The sequence below is a fragment of the Aplidium turbinatum genome, chromosome 5 (genome assembly GCF_918807975.1).
Source record: "Aplidium turbinatum chromosome 5, kaAplTurb1.1, whole genome shotgun sequence".
In the NCBI taxonomy this organism is placed as follows: Eukaryota; Metazoa; Chordata; class Ascidiacea; order Aplousobranchia; family Polyclinidae; genus Aplidium; species Aplidium turbinatum.
Genome location: NC_137476.1, coordinates 20,812,773 through 20,824,508, shown reverse-complemented (window position 1 = coordinate 20,824,508; position 11,736 = coordinate 20,812,773). Strand labels below are relative to the sequence as shown.

The 11,736-nt window shown below is 38.9% G+C and overlaps 1 protein-coding gene across 1 annotated transcript; it reads right to left on the bottom strand.

Annotated features, from left to right (window-relative positions):
• Nucleotides 1–1,058: 1,058 nt before the first annotated feature.
• On the bottom strand, nucleotides 1,059–10,412 carry LOC145771020 (uncharacterized). Its single transcript, XM_082582761.1, has 11 exons — nucleotides 10,002–10,412; nucleotides 8,385–8,531; nucleotides 7,675–7,787; nucleotides 7,021–7,195; nucleotides 6,036–6,159; nucleotides 4,876–5,104; nucleotides 3,425–3,755; nucleotides 2,878–3,060; nucleotides 2,326–2,512; nucleotides 1,802–1,974; nucleotides 1,059–1,277 (listed from the first exon to the last, which is right to left on the bottom strand). The coding sequence occupies exons 1-11, from the start codon at nucleotides 10,410–10,412 to the stop codon at nucleotides 1,059–1,061; spliced, it is 2,292 nt and encodes a 763-aa protein (XP_082438887.1).
• Between the last annotated feature and the right edge of the window lie 1,324 nt (nucleotides 10,413–11,736).

Genomic DNA, 11,736 nt, shown 5'->3' with positions numbered 1-11,736 from the left:
TGAGTGAAGGTTGAGAATGCATGAGGCCGATATGATGAGGTTCAAAGCAAAACAACGAGCAATAAAAGTTGAGGTGGAAACTCGTTTGGTCGAAAAAAAAAAGCAAATAAATCGTCATCGAGGTGTTGAAAACAATAAAAAACTTCTACCTGCCGTGTCGCCAATCAACCTAACAAAAAGTTGTTCTTTTAAAATTGATTCAACGTCGGCAGAGGTTGACTCAACGTAAATCAACGACGTTGAATCGATCTGAAAAGAATCACTTTGCCAGCTGGGCTGCCAACAAACTGAAAAAGATGACAAAAATGTATAAATTTTAAAGCAAAAGGGTTGCGTGGCGTTTACAGTTGTCATAAGCAGGACACGTCGCAGTAGGATAATGTGGCAAACCGTGGGCTGTTGAACCCAGGCAGCAAATCAGTCGTTTTTTCTACATTCTAAAAAAACAACTGATTTGTTGTCTGGGAAATTAATCTGGTGTAGGCATTAGCAAGACCAGTATTAGCACTCTACGTTTGATGATGGTGAATAAACGTTAAAATGATTGGATTTTGTACATTGGAGATGTAGAAGCAGTTAGCTAAATTGACCAGTGGAAAAAGAAAATCAAAAGAAGCAAAGCTAGGAAATAATTCGACAGCTTTTCGGTCGATTTAAGTGTCAGCTGCGAAAAGCTGAAATTAAATCGACAATGCACTGCGCACCGAAGCATTAGCTCAGAGCTGCGGGTAAATATAATAATGGAGTAAACTATGGTGTTTTGGAGCAACGAACATTGCAAAAATACTAAATGACACATCTCTAAAAAATAAAAAATTCTTTTCAAGCTCAAACGCAGGGCTCTGTTCCACTGACATCTGGGGTAATCAAACAGCTGGTAAAGCCCGTTGTTTTTACATTGATTCATTTTACATCTGCACTCTGCAGAGGTTGAATCGATGTAAAAAGGACGGGTTATGCGAGTTGCAAACAAGGCATCCTGACCTGTGCAGGCGGATCAAAGCAACATCTTTTCATAGCGTCACCTTCACTATAAAATTAAACAATGAGGATAGGTATCAAAATACCAAGATCCGGTTGTTGCCAAAATCAACAACAGCAATATGGCCATCAGGTGTTACTGTCACGCCTGATGGTCGATCCATTGGGGGAGTGATGTTTGCCTGCACACTCCCCCCAAAGACAGCAAGGAGGCCACCAGAGGGAGTAAAGACTTGCAATCTATGATTTCTCGAATCAGCAACCACAATGTTCCCCCCTTCATCCACGGCAACCCCCTGAACAAAACAAACATGTTAAAAATTAGATACCGAGCCAAAGCAAATTGAACTGCAATTTCTACGGCAATTCACGAAACCGGGCATCATGCATTTAACACAGATGAAAAAATTCTTAACTTCCTCGATGTTGGAATAGCGATTTAAAGCCAACGTGGTAAATTTGTGCAAATGGTTAATACAAACACCACGATGCTGGCATACAAATTTGTAATTGAAAGATCGACAGACAAGTTTGATCAGTAGGATCACAAATCGACACGCCTCAATCAAATGAAAGTTTCGGAAAACCTGTATGATGGATTGCTTGGTAATGAAACGAGTTTCTTTTGATCATCCTGCTTTAGGGTGAAACAAGTTGCAAAGATTTCATGGACAATAGTTGCTTTATTTCCTCGTAATTTTGAGATTTAATCTCGTCTTTTTTTAGTAATGCTTTTTCCAGCCAGCAAAGGTTGATACTTTTGCAACGTCGCTTGGCATTGACAGCGTTTTCTGGCTGTGCTTAACTATCCATAGCGAACCTGTGGACGCAGGAACTGGAGGGTCTGGCTCCCCTCAGAGCCGAGGTATCTCGCCGACTGCATGTCCGGCTGGATGATAACAAGCCGATGGTTGTTGAAGTCTGTCACAATCAATCTGCTGTCTTGTGTAAAAGCGATTCCTCTAGGAGAGTCAAAATGCTTCCACATGGCTCCTGGAAGAAAAGATGAGGATTAAAAACGGAAGTGTGGGCTTGTCGGTTGGATGAGGTGGACGTCGGACAGAGCACATGTAGAGTCGAAAGGACGTTGCAAAACACCAGGTACATGACTATTGTCCAAAGGCATTGAAAATCTGCGCTACAATGCAGCGTCACTACATAAGAATAACTATCAGAGAGAAAGAGATAAACTTTCTTTTAAGTTGCCGAAGACAAAGTGTGGAAATATGCCTTCCATTGCCGCAAAGCAACGAGTGTCACGTGATTAAGGCGACCTTTGTGGCTGATCTTGGCATATCTTAAAGCCATCTTTGTTATTTTTAGTTTTAATGCAATAAATTGTACCTTCAAACCCGTATTTACTGAGAAAAGCTCCATCGAAGGAAAAGAGTTGAATTCTATGGTTTCTTGTGTCAGTGACAGCGATGACGCCGGTCGAGTTAATGGCGACATCCCACGGATAGTTGAATTGACCGTTCTTGGAACCTCGTTCGCCGAACACGCAAACAAACGTCCCGTCAAAGCGAAAGATCTGTAACAACAACGATGGTGAGGACGAGCTCAACTGTAGCGACCCAGACAGCAAAATCCGTCATTTTTACATTGATTCAACGTCTGTAGATGTTGAATCCTTGTAAAAATGACGGGTTTTGCTGTCGGGGAATTGCTCAATTTTGAAACACATTTTTCTACACTTGAAGTGTTTTTGTGCATCTATGGATAGACTTGATGGCGAGGAAAGATTCATTTATCTCGATCGTCTGTCTGCAGCCCTTGAAACTTGTATAATAATCGAAAAAATGACGGGTTTTGCTGCCTGGATTAACTTTATCAGCTCAAAATTTAGTTTCGAACCCGACTCAAGCAAAAGTCTTCTGCGTTACAAACAGAACCAACCTGTATGCGATGGTTGTCCTTGTCCGCGACAACAATGTGACCTTTCTTGTCAACAGCGACACCTGCCGGCCTATCAAACTGACCAGGGCGCGATCCAGAACAGCCGAACATGTGGTGGAAAGTCCCGTCAGGGTTGAATATCTGAAGTCGATTGTTGCTTCGGTCGGCAACAATGAGGTATCCCTGCACATGTCAACATCTTCGCTATCATGCACGTGATAGGTTGTACATTAGCATAATTTAGATCATAGTAGGAAGGCATGTTTTGATCCAGATAAAATCACTCTTGAGAGGTTTGAGCAAGCCCGTCACCATTGAAAGTTATTTACGTTTCATCATTTGTTACGTGGTTGTTTCAGTTTTTGCGTATTTTACATTGCATATCAAACTGAAAAACGTAGAGCACCATCACCAACGCAATAAATTTCACAACACGAGCCTGCAAATCAGTTGTTTTACACTAATGATGACGTCTAGAACAATGAAAAGTCTGGAACTTATTTGCTGATTGGAATCTTTTGACATTTCTATAAAACTCTTTTCATACCTGAGGATCGCAACAAATCCCCCATGGGCGACAGAGCTCCCCCGGTTTGTCTCCTTCTTTCCCAAATACCAGGGAGGTGGAGCCAGACGCTGCCCGGATTGAATAATTGACGCTGTGCTTGACTTTCAGGAAGTAGGGGCTGTCGCAAACTGGGACACCGCGGCACATGACCGAAATCACGAAGTCCCCCTCGACTCCAACGTGGACCTGGAACGTGTACCGACCTGCCCCGGAGTCGGTCACATCAACTCGGAAGATGTTGTTGTCCGGTTTCCTCACTGTGACCTCAAATAAATCGCTCCGAGTCCGCTTCGCTTCACCGACGTGGTCTCTGGATGAGCAAAACGAGGTCTGGCTTGAAATTTCGTTTCGCAATCAAAAAAACTTGGCAGTTGGAAAAACATGTTTCATCGAAGGTCCAAGTGTTTAGTGCTACTGGAGTACTGGTTGGTGGAAAAGTGATTAAGCATGTGAAACCTCATTTTAGTGAAGGTGTTGTGTTGCTTCAGTTTTTGTTCTCTACTCTGTAGACTGTATAGCTGCCCGTACCACATTGAAAAAATAAAATTCTTCTAAAGTCTAAACCAGAGGTCACCAAACTACGGCCCGCGAACTGATTTCATCCGTCCGCCACGTGCTGCCGAAATAATAGCTGCACTACAACTGTTATGAAAAAAGTTACCAAACTTTTTGTAAAGGACTGACGTTGCTGTTGAGCTACACGCAACCTGCTAATAATTCTGTTTTTATCATTAGGCCACCACAAATGGAGACAGCCTAGGCCAAATTTGAAAAGATGTAATGTTTTTTCAAGAGCACGATGCCCTGTAGTGTATCACAAGCAGGGAATAACTTTTCCAGCAACCTTTCGATTTTCATCACAACTTTGCTATTCCATCGCCGACTTTGTTATTTATTGTGCTCAATTCAAGTCAATGGAGATTCTAAATAGTTGTATATCTTTTCGCAATTTGCATCCGGCCCGCAGCTGTTAATCTCACAGCAATCCGGCCCTCAGAGAAAAAAGTTTGGTGACCCCTGGTCTAAACAAATGAACTGAGGAGTAAAGTGCAAGGCACCGTGCCGTTGGGCACACAAGATATTTTTTACGTTTATTTTGCATAGCAAGAAATTTTGTGTAAATTGTGTATTCAGTGCTGTTTCATCGTCTTGGATGCATCTAGTCTTCACATTATTTGTTTAGTTCGCGTATGCATACAATAAAGTTAAATTAACTGTGCGTAACAAGAAAAAGCAATTGATGCCCACTACATATCACTGTTGTTGTGCTACTGCATGTTACCTTTCAAACACTAGTGCTATACTTTCGTTAGGTCAGTTATATATAACGCCGGATACGTCTTTACAAAGTGGCAGTTACACAGAAGCTTGGATGAAATGAGACAGGTAGCTCTTTCTAGCCACCAAGAAATGAGTGAACCGCACAACACCTTGCGAGGATGGTGAAGAGTACAGAAGTCCTGCACACCGCCGTATTAGACGTTCCACCCTCCCTGACCAGAACCGACTGATGAGCGCAAACCGAGGTTTTTATGTCCCCTAACAATCCGATGGCAAGATAAGCTGATGTGTCTGGAGGAGAGAAGACAAGATCGTCATCCTCTGCGATGCGGACTCCACTTGGACATGTCGCGGCTTCTGCGAAAAGCCGCTCTTTGGCTGCAAGAAAAGGGATAGACTGCAAACAAAAGTGATCATTGATGCATAACACAGTAAGAAACTTTACAGAGCCTAATGATTCTTATCCCAAAAAAATTGTAAAAAACATAAATTTATAAACATTTGCTCTTAAACATTGCTTACAAGGTGTGATGTTGATGTTCTGTTTATAAATTCTGCTGATGCAGCTTGCGCCCGATGGGTAAATACAAAAATATGGACAAAGCCATGCGGTACACAACTTCCGTGCGCTTTAAGTGATTGCTAAATTATTACTAAAAAGAAAAGCCAAATTAAACTTTGCTTGCAATTTAAGGACTTTACTATAGCATACTACAAACTATACCATAGTAAGTCAACGCGGCGGCTTCACTGAAACACTTACTGTCGTGGAATAACTGACTGTGAAGAAGCTAAAACGTTTGCTTGCACAGTGCACACGATATCTCATGACGAGTAAGTGTTTTGAATACTTCCAGCCGTGCAAAGACTGCGTGAAATTATTACAGGATGTGCAGTAAGTACTGGGCTTAGTAACATCGACGCTTAATAGAAAATAAACAAAATGTAGCAGACGCTTGAAAACAATTAGCATCCAAGTACTTTTAATATAAGAGCTAAATTGCAAGCCTACGAATCTAAAAGTGTATGGTTTGAAAACGTCAAAGTTTGTATTACCGATAAATCGGAAATCCGTTTTTTCTAGAGCCAACTGTTACGATACACATAAGGTAAATGTCAGCGTGACTTATCTTTGTCAGTCAATCCAGCTGGTGATTATTACACCTTGTTGGTTTTCAACGTTTTCAAACATATAGCTGCAGGTCGGTCAATAAAGAAATAAGAGGTTTGAAAACCCAAAACACACCAGTGTCATGCATCCAAAACAGTTGACTTAACGTCTTCCACTGTTGCTCGTAAATTGGCTCACCTTTTATTATTCTCAAACTATCGTCAGTTTTGATGACAGCATCGGCTTCATCGATGGCCACCTTTAGTGTGTTGGCAAATCCCTGTAACGCATTCATCTGCGATCCCAACACGCGACACTTGAGCTGCACGACAACACATCAACGCATTGAACGTTACCACTGTGCTTTGATGCAGTGGGAACAAAAACGATCACAAGTTTTACAATGTCAAAAAAATAGGAAACGCGCAATGAGATTTTCCTAATTGCCTGAATGTTTTATGCTTGCAAGCAGATGTCATAGATTTTCAAGTGTATGAGCCACAAGTAGGTCGCTGGTATCGGTAGACAACGTTAAAGTTGAATCGTATGAACATAGAGAGACAATGTGATAAATATCTCATAAGGAAAAAACACAAAACGCTTGAAATGTGCTAGTTCATTAGAGCAACGCTGAATCATTGGAAGCCTAGAGACAAACGCTATCATTCGTTATTAATAGCAAACTACGTACTAAAATTAGCATGAAAAATATAGAAAATCGTGAACGGAAATAATATGGATTCACTGCTATTCGACATGGCCGGTTGCAATGGTGACCTTTTAATATGTGAGAAATAATTACAACACTGACGATATTTAAGTTATTTTGGCAGCCGATTGTAGCATCGAATAGACAGCGATAGACACGTGTTTCGCCCATGAGGCTGGGCTCATCAGTATCGCACCGTATTCTTGCCACTTGAGTAATATTCTTCACACTGACGATATTGATAGAATTTAAATAGTCAATTTGAAGAAAGCTTGATTTTGACGAAAAACATCTGTGATGCAAGTTTGAATAGGCGTTAAAACACTCACTCAGATGGACAAAAAAGTTCTGTTTAGCAGTTTCAGAATAGTTTTAACTTTTGCTTGACCAAACACACCAGATAAAAAACTAGCCGAACTTTAGATTTACAGAAAAATAGATTGATGGATGTCGAATATCTTACTCAATGCTTACCCTTCGTATTTGGTCGACTTTACCAATCAGCTCACGTTCTCTTTGCTTCAGCGCCATCATGTGCTTGTCAATAACATCATGAATTTCTGACTGCGCCATTGCACTGCGACTGCCAACTCTGTTGATCATCCTTTGTATGTCGACTATAGTACCTTCCAATACGCGAAGACTGTTCCTAAAGAAATAAAAGAAAAATTTAGGAAAAGGTACATTGCGAAGATAACACCAATAGTACAACACAAAATCCTTATTATTCAGGTTTTTAACATGATTTTAAGTAGTAAGTAAATATTAAAAATCGTCGATTATAATGAAACTATGAGAGGATATGAAGTGACGCAACGGCTCTCCTCTAAGCAGATACTCAACAGGGTTATTATTATTACAAGATACCAAAATGATACAAAGAGGTATAAATACCATTACCTACGCGCAAAGTTTGCGTAAAAAAGAGGATGCATCACACTAAAGTATAGGTCTTATGAATACAAAATTTTGCTGAAGAAAAAGGTGAAGATCTTTAATTTAATCTTGCAGATACAGTAGGCTATAATTTCACTTGAATGACTTGAACAGTCATAGACTCGTAAATCGTAATTACACTATTCGCATATTGACAACTTACGAAATTCACCACATGATGACAACACTTACTTAGCGGACACAAGAGTTGATGATGCAGATGCTTTGCTTGCTTCCACAACTTGATGTAAATATTGGAAGTTATGCCCATTGTGATCATACCGTGTGCACTGAGTGCAAATTGCCTGAACAATATTTTGAAAATGAATAACTGAGCGATCAATGTTGCAGATTTTCAAGGAAACCATGTCAGAACAGCAAACTGCATTTTTGCGCAAGCCTGGTCTAGAGAAACCAAAGCAATTTTTACCACTCATAAAATTTTATGTACAGTATATATGTGTAATTGTGTATGACCATCCTTACATCAATGCAAGTACGGTAAAAAAAAATATTCAACCCTAGCTGCTACATTTTTGAAACGTTTTCTAATTTGTACCGGTATCTCTGTAGAACATAGATATCTGAAAGTACAATGAAGATATATGTAATTATGTATTGTATATATATCATGAGTATGCTATGGCACAGATGGAATAGTCTAACCTTTTGTAAAGACTGATAAACTTTTTGTATGGTACCGTACATGAAGTAATTGAAGTTTAAAATAGTTGATTTAGAGTTTTTATTTACAAAGTATTTTAATAAACTATGTAATGTGTAAACCACATAACATAGCGCAAATACCGTAGGTACATTGCCAAAAATCACACATTCTGACACACACATATTCTATCACGCACACATCAAAAGTCACATATTCTGCATCAAAATAAACTCACAGATGAGCAGGAATGACAGTAAAATTGCAAATGCTCAGTCGGATGAATGGCACAATTACTGTTGCCTGATTTGCTAGAAGGTGAAAGTAAGAAACCATGATTCTTTTGCTGCTTGTTCTCCTCTGATTGGTCGGAAAATGGAGATGTCTGGAAATGCAAACAATGATATTGTGTGATGGAAACAGCAGATACATAGTCCACCAAAATTATATATACAAAATAATCATTTTGTCTCACACTTGTGCGGGCAATGTATGAGACTTATTATTGAGCTAATAAAAATATAAACTTTCACATAATGTTGATTTCTTAGGCAGAATATCGGGTCTCCTTAAAAATAAATTACAACTTTAGACCAAGATACCTGATCTATGAGACCAAACCTATCTTGATAATAGGAGTGGGGGGCAAATAGGTGTTATCACAGACTTCATTGGTCACCATTATATATTCATTCTAAAAGTGATAACACGCAATAAGCAAACAGAACAAAAAAACCTGAAACACTTTTGCATTATTGATCAATTCAAGCCAAAAATAAAAAATGGCGGCTTTGTGTGACAATAATTTCTCATTTTCTAATTTTGTTCTAAAACATGCCATATCATGCAGATTGCTAACACAATCGAAAAAAAATTAAGAGAACCGTAATTATTTACGAGTGCAAAAGTTCTTGCACAAAACTTTTGAATTGCAAGAATGCTCAACAAACAATTTGGCAGATATGAACTAAACTTGGTTGTACAATGTTATGCTAGCAATATAAATGTGATTATTATTAATTATGTTTTTTATATTATGGTGAGTGATTATGAATCATGTTGCCGAATAAACTTCATATGCGACGAGCTGTTGCATTTCAGCTAATCAGCTCGGCTGCTCGAGCGTCAATGCCCATGTCGTTCCCAATGAGTGATTATGAATAACGGTGCCGAAGACTTGATATTCGCTGGGAATATGCTTTTTTGCTGAAGCGTAGGCCACAAAAGCGGGAATTGCGAAATGCGAAAGTAGGCTATTACATTTTAAATATTTATTGTGGTGTTTGTTACGTTATTCTTTCAGTTTGGTACAACTTGTGGGATTAGTTGATGAACAAACAAAAAAACAATCAATTTGGTAGGCTACTATTTTTAAGTCTCTGATTTTATTCGATTACATCTCAAAAATTAAAATTGATTTCTGGGCAAATTGTTTTTTTCAAATGTTTGCTAAAAAAAAAAAAAGTGGCAAAAATTTTGTTTCGACTTGAAAACTTTGTTTCAAAAAACCCTAATTTTTACCAACATTTAAATAGACAAAAAAATTAAACATCTGGCAACATTGTTTTCACGGGACGACATTGACCTGAGACGACATCGGCATGGGACGACGTGTTCAGGGGACGACATTGATGGCATCCGTTCAAGGGTACCTTTGGTAGTATTCTTTTATACTGTGTTGTTAGGTGATTTAACATGAAAAAGCACAATTGTGCTTGCAACACCATTATTATTATTATATAGCCTACTATAAAACAAACATGATTAGTCAAATAAAGTATCATACTTTTTGTTCTGACAGATATATAAAGGTGAAAAGTTGAATATATATGGTACTTTTACTACTTATACTTACTGTTGACAAACTGTGTGTAGTTGTTAAAACAGTTCCAAACGGTGCAGATCCACATTTCTGACAAAGTCTTTCACCAGATTCTTTGTTATAAAAATCAACTTTAAAACTGTCATCACAACTGCATGAAACAGTGCTTTTATGAGGTATATCATCTTGTAAAGACATTGCATCTAATATATTTCCAATCCAGAAGGAAGAAAGCATAGAGTCAGTTGAGGCAGGCATTACTGATGATGTGGATGCACTGAGAAATCGGTCTGATGATGCTTCAAGGTTGTCACTTGGAAACATGACACTGTTGAAGGAACAGTCTGGAGAAGGTATTGACTGGGACAACGGTGAAGAACTAGATTTTCCACCTACTGGTAATGCAAACCCATTTTTAGATTGTTGATTGTAGGAGTTGGCCATGGATTTCAAACAGTTCATCAAAGTCTCAACAACAGTTATGATTTTTCCGGCTTTTGTTTTGTTGGTTCATTCAGTTTCTCACTAAATGTGCTCCATCATTTTGTATTTTTTGTTGATGTGTAACCATGGTATGCACGACATAAATGAAGATAAGTAGGATAGTACAATGAGGTATATTTTTTTCACATAATTTTTATCAGTCACTTTGTGACTTTAATTGAGGTAGAAGGTTAAATCCAAACAATGTGCCTAAAAAATTTCAATAGAAAACGAAAAGTAAATTTGAAGATTTGCGGTAGGCCAACGCAATACTGGATATGACATTTTTTATTTTTAGAGTAGCCTACATCTACATGATTGATTAAATCTTTATCCACGGACTTGGAAAGGTTCTTGCACAGCTTAATCTGGCAGTTTCCTATACTTGTAGAAGTAAAGGCTTTAAATCACTAATGTAGGCCCGGTCACCGAGATTGACAAAGTGAAGTTTCCTATCTTGTTGCCGAGGATTTATTCTATCCATTACATGCCGCTGAATGGAGAACAGTCTTTAACGTGTGTAGCTCAAGTGCACACCCCGCGAGTCAACCAGCGCCGCTTGATCTTGAAGCTTCCAAAACATTGAAGGCTAAATGGTAGCCTATTATTAATAAAAGTAATAAAACATTAGCTTAACGTTCGTAAAACCAAATTTTTCATCATTTTTGACCTTCTTAGTGACACCAGTGTTATTCTAAACTCATTAACCTCATCAAAGGCACATAAGATGGACTAAGACCAGGGATGCCAATGACAAATTTCCAATAAACTTAGATCGTGTATTCAAAAGAACCCAGATGAGGCAAAAAAACTCAGGTCCAGAAAAGTCGTAGTGAAGCGGTTAGAAGGAGTGCAACCTAGTTCGTACCTTGAACCATTCGTACAGTCAGTTCGTACCCTGAAAAGATCAAGAGAAAAAATTAAAAAAAGCCGAAGTCGCTGATTGCAGTTTAATAGCACAAAGCTGAAGTCGCTGATCAGAGTTTCCCCAAACAATTTGAAACAAATAACAAACTCGAGGGTTAGGGTTAGCGGAAACTGCAAAACTGCTGAAAAATGTTTGCGGAAACTACGATCAGCGAGGGTTAGTTAGAGCATAGATTACTCTATGGTTAGAGTTAGGGTAAGCGGAAACTGCGGTTAGCAGAAACTGCGGAAAAATGTTTGCGGAAACTGCGATCAGCGAGGGTTAGAGCATAGATTACTGTATGGTTAGGGTAAAGGTTAGCGGAAACTGCGGAAAAATGTTTGCGGAAACTGCGATCAGCGAGGGTTAGAGCATAGA